General features: G+C 39.6%; 1 protein-coding gene across 2 annotated transcripts; it reads right to left on the minus strand.

Moving 5' to 3' along the window:
• Window positions 1-85: 85 nt before the first annotated feature.
• ascc2 (activating signal cointegrator 1 complex subunit 2) lies at window positions 86-16,531 on the minus strand. 2 transcript variants are annotated; one of them, XM_069705957.1, is made up of 19 exons: window positions 16,433-16,531; window positions 11,420-11,531; window positions 11,118-11,276; window positions 10,799-10,972; window positions 10,516-10,645; window positions 10,284-10,351; window positions 8,751-8,864; window positions 7,453-7,565; window positions 7,268-7,342; window positions 7,059-7,163; window positions 6,904-6,972; window positions 6,331-6,405; window positions 4,493-4,742; window positions 3,661-3,857; window positions 2,144-2,263; window positions 1,515-1,739; window positions 1,321-1,411; window positions 675-763; window positions 86-302 (listed from the first exon to the last, which is right to left on the minus strand). In XM_069705957.1, exons 2-19 carry the CDS (start codon window positions 11,501-11,503, stop codon window positions 131-133), a joined length of 2,310 nt encoding a protein of 769 aa, XP_069562058.1. In that variant the 5' UTR covers window positions 11,504-11,531; window positions 16,433-16,531; the 3' UTR covers window positions 86-130. The 2 variants fall into 2 exon arrangements, with proteins under 2 accessions (XP_069562058.1, XP_069562057.1); XM_069705956.1 differs by having other exon boundaries at window positions 675-766.
• Between the last annotated feature and the right edge of the window lie 674 nt (window positions 16,532-17,205).

Genomic DNA, 17,205 nt, shown 5'->3' on the forward strand with positions numbered 1-17,205 from the left:
CCAGATCCCCACCCCCTCACTCACTCACACCTCGTCCACCTTCCAGCTTCTCTCTCTCTCGCTCTCTGACCATCGCTCAGCTCAGCTCAGCTCAGCTCAGCTCAGTTCAAGCACCAGCCCGTCACACAGGTCAGGAGGGGATCATGCCTTTGTTCCTCTTGCGGTCGGCCATGTTGCGGCGGTTGTGGTTGGCTCCGCGGCTCTTGTTGGCCTCCTTCTTGCGTCGATCCAGGAATGTCCCCAGGGTCTGTCCTTGGCCTTTGGGTCGGCCCACCACATTACCGGGCGGCTCCGGCCGGAAGCTGATGGGAGAGGCGTGGTTTTAGCCAAGTTAAAAGGGAAAATATGCACGGGAGTTTTAACGTCACAAACTTGTGGCATAATGAACTGAAAGAATTTACAAACACTTCACTTTGTTTTCATTTATTTATTTACAAATGGATTTAATTGATTTGTTGTATCATTTGAGTTTTTAAGACCTCTTTAAATATATTTGAAAGCTGTCTCAGGAAAAAAAATTCTACACTTATCCAAGAGGGATTTTTTTTTTTTTTTTTTTTAATTGTATCTGGACCACACTGTCAATTCATAAAACTATCCAGACAAGACAAAAGGTGAGAACATTTTTGAAATACATTATTTTCAGGAAGAAACAGGAGGAGAATATTCTTTACCCTTTCCTCTGTTGCGTGGCAGCTCTTCTAGCTTCAGCCCTCTGGCGCAGCAGTGCCGGGTCCTGCACAAACTGGTCCCTGTTTACATTCTTCTAAAATGAAATGGAAAAACACAAGGTGGGAAAGTCAAAATGAAAGCAAGTAACAGAACATGAAGAGTGTAAACAGTAACACATTTGTGTTGGAAAAAAACAAAAAGTTGAATTAACTTAATCAGGCACTGCTTAAAGAAATCCATCTGCATTATAAATACATTTCGCAAATGTTTTAAATCCCTTGAAATGAGGTAACGTCATTTCAATCCATTACTTTTAACGTGTTTGCCGAACACAGTGGTTGAGGATGATTTCATTCTGACCACCAGAGCTCTATAAAGCTCTATAAAGGAACAGCTCTATCACCTCTTCCACCACTGTCCTATCCACTGTGCATTGAAGAAGGCTTTTATTTTGTTCTCAAATACATTTGTTAAGGTTTTTTGGTTTTTGATTTGGTAGACACACCACAATAACAATAATTTAAAAAAAAAAAAAAGAGCTGAGCACAACATCCCTCCACACAATCGACATGAATAGGAAAAAAAAAAAAAAAAAAACTCAAAAGTTATCACACCGAAAAAAGATTGAACCAAATGATTTAAAAGTACCTGTAAAACATCCTCCTCTTCATCATCTTCACCCTCCTCCTCCTCTTCTGCTTTGTTTCCTTTTCTCAGTACCTGTGGGACTGTGAATGGCCTGCAGGAAAAACACATAAATAAGGCACTTTTTAAAAAAAAATGTTGCTTCACTGTGTCTGGATCTCATCATGAACAATGATACAAACACACAAAAAAAGTACCTCCTGTTCAGTAAACTGTCTCCATCCAGGTCGTTAGCTCCCACTTGGTTCATGTCGTAGGTGTCGTCGTACTCATCGTCGTAGTCGTCCAGGTCGAACCCGGCAGCGGATTCTCCCGGTTCGACGATGACCTCGTCCACCACCGTTTCATATGTCTGATAACGAGCTCTCTGCTCCTCTATGTGCTGCTTGTCGTTCAGCATCTCTCGAGCGTTCTCGCCTCTCCTGCAGGGTTTTAGAAAAGACTGCAAGATTTATATTTGACACCATAAGTCTCACTTTCTTCACATACATGTAAAGGTCGGTCAAATGGTTTTAGGTATTTAAGAGCGGCAACACATAGAAGAGAATCGCTGAACAACTCACTCTGTTTTTATAAGCACAGGAAAAACAAGGTAAAATGTCACCAGTATATTGGTGGTTTACACAATCATTAAATTGGCAGCAAGTAACTAGTACCTTTTTTTAAAAAAATTTCTGTATTCAATCCGGCAGTCTCGATTAAATTACAAATATTTATTCCGAGAGAGACCCGGAAAACAAGAAACACACAATAACACAATTCAGCAAAACAGACACGATAACCAGGGAATTGAAAAAAACAATACGAAGAATTTTTTTTTTTTTACTTTCTGCCTTTCCAGATGCGGGACATGTCCAACTGGTCCCTGCGGAAGATGTCGAACTCGTCATCATCAAACACATTGGATCTGTTGTTTAGAACATCTGGAAGCTCTTCCTTCACCGGCCTACGAGTACAGTAACAGAGCGAGGTCAGATACAAAACTCATCATTTCCACTGCATAAATGTATGATATAGAACACATAGGTACACATTTCTACCTTTTAAAATCTGAGGATTTGCTGCAGCTCTCTGGTTTACATAATTGTAAACGTCATATATTAAGGTTTTGATTGATTGGTAAGCAATATACTTTGCAATACGTTTACACTTTGGGGGGATTATTTGATAATAATAATAAAAAAAGGTTTATAGTAGGCTTTAAGGAAGCTATAGCCTCATATTCATGCCTCTATTTCCCCAAAAGATAAGCAGCACTTTATTAGGAACAACACACGAGTGCTGGGCCGCCTTCGGTCTCAAAAACAGCCTCAGTCCTTGGTGTCACAGATTCCACAAGCTGTTGGAAAACCTTTGATTCTTTGACTTTCTGTCTTCTCACATTGACAGGATTGCATTCAGTCATTTCTGCAGAATTTGTCCGCTGCACATTAATGCTGCCAATTTTCTGTCAAAACAAATTCCAAAGGTGCTCGACTGGATTCCAATCTGGAAATTGCGGGAGTCCAGTGAAGGTGAAGTACACTGAATTCAGTTTGAGACAGCTTTTACTTTGTGACATATTGAGATATTAGAAGATGGTTAACTGTGGCCTACGAAGGGATGCCCATGGTCAGCAACAACACAGAAGCTGTGACATTCAAACTATTATTGATTGGCATTAAGGGGTACTAAAGTTAGCCAAGAAAACAGCCACCACACCATTATACCATCAGCAACTAGGAGCTGTTGACACAAGGCGGGTTGGGTCGCAGCAGAAGTGGACATTCATCAGACCAGGCTATTTTTTTTTAAATTATTATTATTATTTTTTTACAGTCGTCAACTGTCTAGTATTTGAACTTTTTTCAGATTTGTGTTCTTGGCTGGCGGGAGTGGAATCCCGTGCCGACCTCTGCCACTCAACAATCACTCCTCGGTCAAAGTCACCAAGATCACTATTTCCCCCCTCCCCCATACTGTAGTTTGGTTGAACATTTACTGAAGCTCCTGGCCTGTATCTTGCATAATTGTATGCATTGCACTGCTGCCACATGACATAGTAAACAATTAAACAATATCATCATTAAAAGACGTCACATTAATCATGAATCATTATCATTGTTCCCAAGATTTCCCACTCTGGCATATTCCATACGTTTAATCTCGGGAGCGCAATCCACAAAGCAGAAAAATAAATATCAGCATTATATGCATTAATGCAAGTGTGTGTGTGTGTGTGTGTGTGTGTGTGTGTGTGTGTGTGTGTGTGTGTGTGTGTGGTGTGTGTGTGTGTGTGTGTGTGTGTGTGTGTGTGTGTGTGTGTGTGTGTGTGTGTGTGTGTGTGTGTGTGTGTGTGTGTACCTTGGCATGGCTCTGTCTAGTTTGTCCAGGTTGGGGGTTAACCGGTCTTCCAGGATGTTATTGATAACGAGCTCAGAGTTGTAGTTGTACTCCTGCAGGCATGCCAGCAGGAAGCCCTCGCCCAAATCAGGGAGCAGATCCACGATGCACGACAGGAGAGACTCGAGCTCCGCTTCGCTCACTGGACGCACTGCACCCTGAAAGCACACCGGCAACACCAAAAATACTGTGTCAGAGTTGGGTTGGGTCACCTCTGCATTGGATTTCTTTTTTCCACTGATTTGTCCCTTCTGTAAATCCATACTTTTCCTTTTATTCTGCACTGCTATGTGGTGAAACGCCAGGATTACATGCATTCTTTATCTTCTATTGATATATAAATACAGGTTGTTCTTTTCAGCTTCCCTCTTTTTTAATTCATATCATTAACATTTCAGTGAAACTGAAACAACAGATTCATAACTGAAAATGAATCAGCAACTATTTTGATAATTGAATAATAGTAATGTAAAAAAGCAAGATCGTAAACATTTTAGTTTCTGAAATGGGAGTATTTGAGGCTTTTCTTTGCCATACATGGTAAAGGACTGTGAACAAAACAAATACATTTTAAAGAGGAATAATATTGAACATTTTTAAAATTCCTTTTCATTTTCTGACATTTGATAGACAGAACAAAAAGGGAAATTTGCATCAGATGACTAAATGAAAAAAATTCTTAGTTGAAGCCCTACATCAAAAATATCTCGTTAAACAAACAAAAATATGACACTGTCAATACAGAACACTGAGCAGCACTTATCAAATTAGATGGAATAATCACAGAGCTCACATTGTTTCCTTTTCGAGGAACATCCACCATGGCCTCTGCTCCACTCAGGCTCTCTCCGTCTCTTCCCGGCTCTCGGACCTCCTCAGGTTCATAGCCAGCTGCGGAGGCAACACCACCGCCTGCTGCTCCCTGAACGGCCGACACCGACGAGGGGGCTTCATTCCTAATCTGGCTGGGTGGTTTCCGTCGGCCCACACTGTCCCAGGCACTTTCCACCCCCTGGAGTAAGTAGGACGTCCTGGTCTCATCGCTGTGGGAAGCGGGCAGTTACGGAAGAAACTAGTTGTGGGTATGACAACAAATTTGTATCATGCCATTTTTTTTTTAAAGATTCTGGCAGTTTTGCAGTGTTTATTTTTCTCTCTCTCTCTTTTTTTTTTTTTTATGAACCTTGATATATGTTTAGAGTTATTGTCAGGAGTGCATGGAATATAATAATATTTTATTGCAGACTTGAATAAAGACTCGGTGGGAATTATTTCCTTCCTTGACTTGGTATTCTGCAAAAATACACAGACATTGCCATTCATACCTATTTGATTCTGTCTGGCCTTTCTCTCTATATTACCATATGTGCCCTGCACCTGGACTGTGCTCACTGAGCATATAGAGTTGTAGATGAATTTGCTAGTACCCTTAAAAGCTCATTGAAAAAAAATGCTTTGTTCTGACTGAAATCAAAAGCAATTTTCTCACGTATACCTGAATGCCTTCAGAAGTTACATCAGATAAAAAAAATTTTTTAAAAAGACGATGATTTCCAAGAAATGAACGCTATTACCAACCGGAAAAAATTAAATCTAAACAATAACAAGGTATTCTGGAGTGAAACGTGCTGCCCAGTGTCAAGACAGCTCTGTCATAGGTCGTTGGTACTCCAACAGGATAATGACCCAAAACACACGGCTAGAAGCACCCACTAATGGCCAAGAACAAGATATTTCATCTGTTTTATCTGACACATCGATGTAAAGAGGTGAAATATTCAGTCTAAAGAAAGCAATCTATTTCCAACCTGAGACAGTTGGAGCCGTTTGCTCAGGAAGAGTGGGACAAAACCACCTGCTGACAGGTGCTTTAGGCTCAGTCTGGCAACAAAATATTCAGTGAAGAGTCCCATTATTTTGGATATTGCCATTTTCATCTGTTTTATTAATATAAAAAAAATATTCAATGACTGTACTCCTCCTCTGGCATAAGTGGGTAATGAAAATGTGTTCGTCTGACTCCCAGTTGTTACTGTTGGCAGCCTTGGCAAAACTGTGGTTCGCCAAAGTTTACAATATATACTAGAGCCTGATCAATATATCAACTGGCCATTTTAACTTTCGATATTGCCTATTAAATATATATTGGTATCGGCATATATGTTGTCCCATATATTACGATAGGAAAACCTTTTCTAAGAACATTTTGCAAAACAAAAAAAAGATGTATAGGGTAAAATCTGAAATTTTACCATTAATGTTTTTTTGTATTTATTATTTATAAATAAATTCCCAGTGAAGTTTACAGTGTCAGTGCTCTGACCGGACCAATAGTCCAACACACAAAAATATTCAATACATCATAATGTAAGACTAAAAAACAGGAGGAATTCTTACATTTTAGAAATGATAAATCGATTAAATTAGTTTTTTTTTTATTTTAGACTAACCGTTGCAGCTCTGGACTCCTTTTGTTGATGCAACGCTGAATTTATTGCAAATATACCGGTATTGATAAATAACAAATTTTTAAATCGAAGGTAAGGTAGAAATGTGCATATACTAATCTCTCATTTCCGGTGATCTTTTAACAATATGAAGATATTTTAGGTGCAAAGCTGATAAGGATACATGACAGGGAGGGCCTGTTGTAGGAGGCTGATGTCGTCTGCGATGGGGAACTGCTCGTCGTAGTCTGATAAGAACCTGAAAGAAGGAGCAAACGGTCAAACATAAATTAAAGCCTGTGCACCGGACACCTTTCTGAGGTTGACATTTGTCTCATATCATTCTTCAGTTTAGGAGCATTCAGAGTGGGTAGGAATTAAAGCATGCTTATATTCTTTATCAACTAGTGCAGTCACTAAGTTCCAGTGAAGCAAAAAAGGAAACCCAACTGCATAGCTGCAGACAAAACCTGTAAGATATTCAATCTAAAAAAAAATATATATATATATAAAAAATGTACTTCAACAGATGGCTAACTGCTTGCACTCACCTGACCATGCAAATAAAGCAAAGATAAAACTGATTAGAGAAGTATTCTTTATTCATTTTATGTATATGTATATCCTTAAAAACATCCAATAAACAATAAACATCCAATAAACTTCTTAGATGTAACGGTGAATAACTGACAAACCCTCAAAGTACCTCAGAGAGCTCCCTCCCCCTGGTCTCACAGATCTGGACTGCTGATCTCACCTTTTCTCAGTTAAAAAAGTTGTGAAATATTGTAGTAGTTCCTCTGCAAATGTTTGCATGTTTTCTCTCCTGCAAGACAACAGAAATGATTAGAATTAACGTGCGTGTTATACTAATCCTGCGAAGCTGCATGTATGAAAGTTAGAGCGCCTCACCCCTCCAAGATTGGTTGTAGGCAGGTGTGGTGCATCAGTAAGTGAGCCGACTCCACCATCTTTCGACAGGAATGAGACAACCTCTTCCACAAGTCCTCGTGAAGACTAGAAGAGGGGTTTGGGGCTTTGTTGCATTATCGGTCATTCATTCAGCTGCTGTGTTTGAATCGCATCTTTTTCCGGTATTAAATCCGATAATAAATACTCACTCTTTATCATCAAAGTTTCTCTTCCTTACTGCCTTCTCGAGGTCAGGCACAGCAGTCTCATAAAACGAGGTCAGCCTGTCAGCGGAGAAAACACACTTGTTACGTCACGTTTTTTTGCATACACTGCTGACTGTGAGCGTCGAAAGGTGCCGATGCCAGTTGAGATTTTTTTCCCGTCTGCATACCTGCTGAGGAAGCTGTGGGACTGGAAGCTGGAGCAGGCTGCGGGGAAGATGTCCAGGAAGGCATGGATGGTGGTGGTTGAGTCACACAGGTACAAAATAATATCTACAAGCTCCTAGGACCAAAAAAATACAAATTAAATATATATATATATATATATGTGACAATGCAGCTTCAAGTATTGTCATTGATAATAGGCGTTTTGCCTAAGTGCATTGTCACTTTCTGTGAAAACTGAAACAACGGCACAGAGAAACCATTGAGTCATACTACCATTTGAAAATGTGACATTAAGCAATGGCTGCTTGATTTACTCAGTCTTTCTGGCGGTGCGAGTAAATATTCTTGCAAACACACCAGAGGAGTGAACTACGAAGCAAGTTCAACATACCCAGGCTTTCTTTGCCTGAGCTGGCTCAACAAAGCGGAAACTTGCCGTCAAGAGATTATCGGTACAACAACGGTGGTTATCAGGTTTCTCTGTTAACTCAGGCTTTTTCTGCTTTCGTCTCTGAGCGCGTTCACATAAAGTAGGAGGGGTTTGCAGCAATTGACCAATCACAAACATGGACAGGTGTTCTGACAGCAGAACCACATATTTGAAAAATGAGAAGCAAACTTCAGTTTCAAAAAACATAATGAATTTAAACACATAATCCACACTGAAAAAAATTAGCAGACTGTGTGAATGTGTTGACGAAGTTGAAAGACAGCCTATAATATCACCTTCCCACAAAATGCACAGGAAGTTCAGGTAAATTACATGTGGATATTTCATTGAATTGCCTCAACATAACTCGCTAAACCACTAAGCATCTATATTAACACCAGAGTGGAGCAGTTAGTCATCTCTCCATATTTTGTTGTGACAAAGCCAAAATAACCTCTTACAAAACTATCCTGATGTTTTGGGGACCTTTTTGTTATTTGACTTTTTATGTGAAAATGGGAAAACAAAATATCTTTTATTGAGTCTGGTCTTGATGCTGTTCGAAGCAAAGACTTATGCCATTAGCTTACAGTATGTTTATTACCCTTGGACTGCAAGTAAATAAAGAGATGACCAATTTAAAAGTCAGAATATTCACATTTCAATGTTGTATATTTGACCCTATAAAGATAGAAATTGATGAAACACGCCAATCCATTTGAACTTCTACGAGAGTTGAACTTCCATTTTCTTTTGCAGACGTATTCATGATGTGCATATTCAAGACAAACACATTTGTTCGAGATCATTTTACGTATTAGAAGCACCAGCCGTTAATGACAGGAGATTTACTGTATATGTGTGGCTGACCTGCTGGCTCATGGTCACGGCAGTGGGTTGTTTATGTGCATTCAGCTTCATTGGCTCGATGGCAGCGGCCTCTTCACACTGAAGACCACACTTGTGTAGGATGTTGTCAAACACCTGAGGTTGGTGGAGAATAAAGAGACATTGGATTAGAATGACAAAATTATAATCTGACAGAAACATTTGATGTAATCATTATGATATTTATGTGTGATTTTACTTTTGGAAAACCTGATTTTTTTTTTTATATATATACAAAAAGTCTGAATTACAAATACAAACTTTCCGTAGGACGCTATAGAAGTTTTTATTGGACCTTAATAGATGTAACCCACAAATCAATGGATGTGTACCTCGATCCACATTATTTTACAATCTACAAACATGTATTATTTTATGTGTTGTGTAAAGTGAATACACATAACTTACTATTTAAACAATTGCACATTTATGGATCCATTCGTACAGGTGACTCAAGGTTTTACACATTTGTAGATCGCTTCTTTTCAGTTTGTGGGCAACATGACATTTGGGACTTTCCTCCTATTTGTTTGCAGATTGTTGTCCAAATCATGTGTTTGTGAGTAATGTGTACCAAGTTCCACAAACATCTCCCTGTCCATTTTTAATTTGTTTTTGTGTAATGTTAAATCAACAGAAACACAATGAAATTTCGCAAAAACGCACTGCTTACTCTGAACATCTATTTCAATTTCAAATTAAATTGAAACAAGTTTTACAAATGTAAAATATGTTAAATACACAAAAACACAAGTGAAGATATGTGTACGCATTTGTGGATCCTTTTGTACATGTGAAACCGGTTTTGCAAATTTCTACATTGCTTCCTTTTAGTTTGTGGTCCTTGCACCATCGGTGACTTCTCTCCTACTTGTTTGCATAAGTTTGTTCAACCACAGCTGACTTGTAAAAAAAAATTAAATCCTTAAATGTAAAGTGCAGTTCGAAGATACGATCATGTGGCACCCTTCCCCCACAGTGCTAGAACACAAAAAAATTCGGACGGGGTCAAGAAAAGACTGGGAAAGTTGTGTAACGATAAACAAAATACAAAAAAAAACACCTGGTGGAACATGTCACAACTAATTAGGGTAATTGCCAACAGGTCAGGAAATTTATTGGGTATATAAAAAAAATAAAACATTCCAGAGAGGCAGAGACTCTCAGCAGTAAAGATGGGGAGAGGTTCAACATTTTGTGAAAGACTTTGTGGGAAAATAGTGCAACACCTAAGAATAATGTTCCTCAATGTTAAATTGCAAAGAATTTGGGGGATTTCATCATTTAGGATACACAAAATCATGGGACGAGTCAGAGAATCTGGAGAAATCTCTGTAGACAAATGCCGACGCCAAAAAAACAATAATGATTCTGTTGAGGAAATCATAGTCAGGGCTAAGAAACACTTCCAAAAAGCCATTGTATGTGAACAGTTGCATCTGCAGATGCTGGCTGTCCCCCCTTTACTCTTGTTCCATGGAAATAGATGGCTGTGTTTTTAAAATCAGATCTTACCTGCAACACAGTGGGCACCGTCTCATCCAGGTCACTGTAGTAGGATGGCTGCTGGGTAAAGATGTTCTCTGAAAATACATTAATATGATAAAGTGAACCGATGTGTAACAAACAAAGGGCACAACAGAAATAAAACAATTCAATTCTTCCACTTTTTATTTTCACTTGGTTTGCTTTTCATAACTGACACAATTTACTGATGAACTGATGACAGTCTTTATAAGGAGCTCACCAATCATTTTATGTAGCAGCTGGCTGTTGCCCTTTCCAAAGAGCACACACAGGTCCAAAATTTTAGGAATGTCAAACAGAAAGTTGTCATAGATAATTTCTCCAAACACAGCTGGGGTAAGGAAGTTTTCCTGAAAGGAAGTTGGCGAAAAACAAAGTTTCTTACTAAGCAGTGATAGCATACTGTATATTTGATGTCACATTCATTTATTAATACAACTTTTAACTGATAAATTTGCTTATCATTCCCTTTTATAGAGATCACATTAGGGTCTGGCTTCTACCTTGGATTCTTTATGCGTGGCCATCCTGAGGAAGGTCAAAAAGACCACCCTGTGGACAGCGCGCTGCACGTCAGCTACCGTATGTGAGAAAGGTAGGACGATGATTTCGAGGCCACGAGGAGCATGGTGCAGGTATGAGTCTAGGCACCTCTGCAGGGACCCATCAAACACCACCTAGTGGAAAACGCAGGCAGCAGTAGGGAAGGGAAGGAGAGAGAATTCAACACTGAATTTTGTGTTTTTGTTTGACCTGCCCTGCACATGTAAACAACTGTGGCTGAATGAGAAAAGGAAATGTGGCTCAGCAAAACGCTCGTACCTGACACCAGAACTTGTCGTGGGGCAGTGCAAGCAGCCACTCCAGGTCCTCTGTGATGAATTTGGCATGTTCCAAAAACTCCTCCACGTCAGCAGGAGAGCCCTCTGCTGGAGGAGGCTTGTAAGGCACGAAGCAGCGCTCCTCCATCCTGTCCGGATGCTGATGAAGAATTAAAAAAAAAAAAAGCACGGGGTTGGATTCTAATAAACTGGTGAGAGACAAGTCAGGTTATTCCTGGAGCACCGCAAACTGTTGTAGGAGTGAACTATTTTGTATAACAGCAATCGTGAGAACAGACTCACCAGTGCAGGCAGTGTGTGCTCCGCTCCCAACGGGCCAGGCTCGGTCACTTGCTGCTCATCCAGTGGCACTCGAGCACAGGCCATGGCTATTCCCCCTTTGTAGCTTTTTGTTCTGATGAATCATAACAACAGTATAAAATTTAAGAAATAAATGTGGGTTCTATTTGTATTTTTCCTTTTTTAAGTGTATTTTGGTTGGAGGATTATGCCACTCGGTAATTGTAAGGCACATTTTACATAAATCCTGATCTTTTCAGTTTGAGGATCAACATGTGAAAGTCTTTATCTCCAGAGTTCTAAATGCATTAGTATCATTTTGAAGTCAAACTTTTTAATAAGCCAATCAGTAATATAGTCCCGGAAAGATCTGCTGGTTTCTGCTTATTGTTTTACTGTATCAGCGTTGGTATTTTTGCACATTGCTTATATGTTGTAGTGTTCTGTATGTATTTTGTTGTTGAGTTCTGTTTTTTGTGCTTTATTATTATTATTATTATTATATACTCACGCATTTGACCAAAAACCTCATCAATTTTGCGGCAATACTGATGCTTTCACAAAATATTTACAAAATTATTTTTGCTAAGTCATCGTCAGTAATGTGGATATAACAATTAAGCCGTTAAAGGCAAATAAGAAAACAGCTACAGCAGTGTGGGGAGTTCAGAAAAGAACATCACTTGGAATGCGGTCTTTAAAAATCAGGCAAAAACAACACTTTTATGGCATATCACAAAATTACGCTATCTAAAATCTGAAAGGCTATCTAGTGTCCTATCACCATTTCAATATATAATATACTGCCCGGCCCTGAAAAGGACAACTGGACAGTTTGGTGAGTACCAAAAAAATTCTGTGAGAGATATGATCATCACAGTCAGCATATCTAAACCCAGCTAAACACCCCATTTTGCACTGCAAATGGTGAAATCAAAGTAAGATGAAAAATCTTAAAGCAAGGTATTATATGCTTGTTTTTTTTGTCTGACAAGATATATCTCCTTATGTTAAAGCCTTTCACTTGTTTAAAGTTTTTTTTTTACTTCAATTAATTAATAAAATTTTTGTAAGATAACTTGTTATCCAGATTGTATTACTGGTTGAGTAATTTTATGTTTAAAATGAGAATGACCAGAACTATAAAGGCTGTTTTATTATTATTGTCCAAGTCAGATATTCCTATTAAAGCATCCACCCCTTTTTATCACTTCACATTTTAGGAACAGATTATTTTGATTTGATTTGATTTTATACACTTTATTATAAGTAAATGTTACTGACTGATTTATTGTCAATTCAGTATCTATTGCCAACAACAAGCCGTGGATCACCAGTGACCTGAAGGTGCTTCTTAATCAGAAGAAAGCAGCCTTCAGGTCTGGGGACAGGGAGGAGCTCAGGAGAGTGCAGCGCCACCTGAAGGAGAAGATGAGGGAGGTCAAGGACTCCTACAGGAGGAAGCTGGAGGCCAAACTCCAGCAGAACAACGTGAGGGAGGTGTGGACCGGTATGAAGGAGATTACTGGGTTCAAGGGAGAGAGAGACAACTAGGGAGAGAGAGACAATCAGGGGGAACCTGGAGAGGAACAACCAGGGGGAACCTGGAGAGGAACAATCAGGGGGAACCTGGAGAGGAACAATCAGGGGGAACCTGGAGAGGAACAATCAGGGGGAACCTGGAGAGGGCCAAGGAGCTAAACTGTTTCTTCAACAGGTTTAGTTCACCGCCCTCATCTGTCTCCTCCACACCTTACACCTCCCCCCTCTCTTTGATTTCTCCAGTGCATTTAACACCATCCAACCACTGCTGCTGAGTGAGAAGCTGCGGGTGGTGGGGGTGGACGCGTCCACCGTCTCCTGGATCACTGACTACCTGACAGGCAGACCACAGTTTGTCCGTCTGGGCAGTGTGCTGTCTGATACGGTGGTCAGTGGTACTGGAGTTCCTCAGGGAACTGTTCTGTCTCCCTTCCTGTTCACCTTATACACCACTGACTTCCAGAACAACTCAGAGTCAAGACATCTGCAGAAGTTCTCTGATGACTCTGCAGTGGTAGGATGTATAAGGGATGGACGGGAGGATGAGTACAGGGCAGTAGTGGAGGACTTTGTGGAGTGGGCGGGAAGAAATCACCTGCTCCGGAACGTGGCCAAGACCAGAGAGATGGTGGTCGACTTCAGGAGGAAGACGACGGCTCCACAACCGCTGAGAGTTCTGGGAGAGGAGGTGGACATGGTGGAGGAGTACAAGTACCTGGTGTCTCCATGACAACAAACTGAACTGGAAGACCAACATCAACGCTGTCTACAAGAAGGGGATGAGTCGACTCTTTTTCTTGAGGAAACTCTGATCCTTCAATGTGTGCAGCATGATGCTGGAGATGTTCTACCAGTCTGTTGTGGCCAGTGAATTGTGACCTGCTGGGGGAGCAGTATTGGAGCCGGTGACACCAACAGACTTAACAAACTGGTTAAGAAGGCCGGCTCCATCATCGGCTACAAACTGGACAGCCTGGAAAAGGAGGTGGAGAGGAGGACGCTGAACAAACTATTATCCATATTGGATAATCCTGTCCACCCTCTCAACCACCTGCTGCAGGGACAGCGGAGCACTTTCTCTAAAAGACTCCTCCAGCTCCGCTGTCACAAGGACAGATACAGGAGATCATTCCTGCCCACTGCAATAAGACTGTACAATAACTCACCTCTGGCAAAATCCATCACACAACAATAACACCATTGTCTGTTGGTTGTTTTTCTTGGTTGTTTAAATATAAAACAAATAAAAACTTTGCACTATTGTTTAGTTAGTTTTAATTTAATTATTCTATTTTATTTTATTCTATTGTATATACTGTGCATTTTTATATTTAATATTTTTTACTGTTATTTTATTTCTTTCCTGTATCTATAAATGCTGCTGTAGCGAAAAAATGTCCCCTTGGGGATTAATAAAGTAAATATCTATCTGTCTATCTATCTATCTATCTATCTATCTATCTATCTATCTATCTATCTGTCTGTCTGTCTGTCTGTCTGTCTGTCTGTCTGTCTGTCTGTCTGTCTGTCTCTCTCTCTCTCTCTCTCTCTCTCTCTCTCTCTCTCTCTCTCTCTCTCTCTCTATATATATATATATATATATATATTCCTAAGGACTGTAGAAAAAAAAAAGACTTAGCATAGTCAAAATATTGCTCGAGGATGAAACTTAATCAGTTAAGCTTGTTAAAAGGTCTTTTTACATTCATCTGGCCAGCATGACAGCATGACAAAACAAATTTGTACACAGCCTTCTTGTTTACAAAGATTTAAACCAATTTTTTGGGGAGGCTGTGGCTCAGATGGTAGAGTGGGTTGCATACTAATCAGAAGGTTGATGGTTCAATCCCCAGCTCCTCCTGTCCACATGCCCAAGCATCCCTGAGCAAGACACTGAACCCTAAGTTTCTCCTGATGGTGTACCATCAGTGTGTGAATGTTCTCCTGATGGCAGCACCCTGCATGGTGATCTGTCTCGTTAGTGTGTGAATGGAAAACCATGTTAAAGCACCTTGAGACCAAAAGGTGATAAAGCACTATACAAGTACAGACCATTTACCATTTTCTGGTTAAAGAGGAGAGGGACCACCCAGCACATAGCTCAAAAGCCAGCATCCATGATGGTATGGGGGTCCATTAGTGCACATGGCATGGGTCTCTTGCATATCTTAATGCTGAACAATACATGTTTGGAGCAACATGTGTCCTTCCACACAAAGTCTCCTTCAGGGAATGCCTTGCTTATCTCAGCAAAATAATGCCAAACTGCATTGTGCACATATTTCAACAGCATGAGTCAGTAGTAGAAGAGTCCAGGTGCTAAACTGGCCTGCACGCAGCCCAGACCGGTCACCAATTGAAAATATTTGACGCATCATGAAACAAAAAATACAACAAAGGACTGTTGAGAAGCTGAAAATCCTATTCTAGACATTACACTCTCAAAACTCCACCAGCTGGTCTCCTCAGTTCCCAGACATGTACAGTGTTGTTAAAAGAAGACATGATGCAAACCAGTGGTAAACATGTCCCTGGCCCAACATTTTTGAAAAGTGTTGCTGGCATCAAATTCTTAATGAGCATGTATTTGTTTTTTTTTGTTTTTTTAATGATTTTAACAAAAACTATTTATTCAAAACCTTTCATTGATTTGGTTACATCTGTATAATATGTACGTGATTTCAGTTGATTGTAATTCTAATCTTTCCATTTGTGGATTTTAAATGTGTTCTATAAACAAACATGCTTTACTTGATGTTGAATAGTGGGAGACAAACTATTCATTGAGGACTTAGAATATCAGCATCACTGTGATTTATCTTTTTACCAACATCAGTGACTTTAACCCACATTGCAGTCCAATTTTTCCACATCAGTAGGCAAATCATTTCAAGTCCCTTCCTGCTGACAGTGAAGATATTGTAAACATATCTGAAGAAAGATGGAGAGCTACAGCTGCGTTTATTCAAATTAGTATTATATTGGATTATTTGCCATCAAAAACCTATGAAATAAATACAGATAGAGTCAATAATGCTACTTGAGAAGCTCAATGTGTAGAATTTTGAAACTTCTTTCCTTACAAAATGACAGCTTTCAGATGTTTAAATGATCGAGTGTTTCAGCAGGCTAACGTCAGCGGTTTATTCGCCTATAAACAGCCACTGATCAGTTAGTTTTCTAAGTTAACGTTAGCTAGGAACAGTCATACCAACAGCAGAACAAAGTTATGCAGTAACCTTTTTTTTTTTAGACTGGCTTTCTTAACTTGCCAAGACTGCACGATGTACTTGATTGGCCAAGTTGTGACCAGGTAACCTGCTAACTATCAGCTACTCAACTGCAGGTCACAGAATGGACAAGCTAGTGTCTGTTAACACAACGTGGATGAGCAGCCGGCGACTTTACAACAGTCCGCCTGGGACTCGTCGAAAATAACCCGCAGAAGGAAACACACTGACTAAATCTACTCACCTCTAATCTATGTAACGAGCAGTCAAGCCATCCCACCAGCGTCGTCACAGCTTTCAACCGTTTCAGTTTACAATCGTTTTCTAATCGCTTGTGTTGGGCAGGAAATGACGTACGGTTTGTTTTTCTTTTGGGTCCCACATGGTGTAGTACGGTGACATTTTAATGTCTTCATTGCCGCCTAGTGGGCACCAGAGCGCACTGTCACATAGGTTGTTATTTTTTTGTTTGTTGTTTGGTTGGTTGGTTTATTCTATTAACAAAGCATCGTAGTGCGCAGCCCGTCATGATTTTAAATGTAGAATCCTAAAATTGTCAAGTAAATAAATAAAGCTATCAATTAATGGTAATGGATTTTAAAAATACAACCTACATTATTTGGTTAAATGTACTCGGTGATTTAGGATCTAGTGTCTAATTAAAAAAGTTATTTGTGCAACTGGGAAACTGAAGTCCCGAGTTTAAGCTTTGTCTGTCAGAAAAAAGTGTTTTCTTTCATATTTGGTCAAATTAGATCCACTCAGTTAGACTAAGACTCAGAGCAAAAAATAAAAAAGGACATTTGAATTAATGTATTTTCCAATCAACTTTTTATCTGACTAATTATGTATTTCTATGTATGTATGTATGTATGCCCACAGAAATACAGAACCTTATATGGAAAAGGATAAATGACTTAAGTATAGGTAAATGAACAAATAAGTACATACATTAAAAAAAACCAAAAATAACACATTTTGTCAATGAAAGTGACAAATAATGTCTTGAACTTCAAT

Source organism: Brachyistius frenatus, unplaced genomic scaffold, assembly GCF_029030835.1.
Source record: "Brachyistius frenatus isolate BFR_SWC_R1_liver_20210118 unplaced genomic scaffold, ASM2903083v1 Contig_60, whole genome shotgun sequence".
Classification (NCBI taxonomy): Eukaryota; Metazoa; Chordata; class Actinopteri; family Embiotocidae; genus Brachyistius; species Brachyistius frenatus.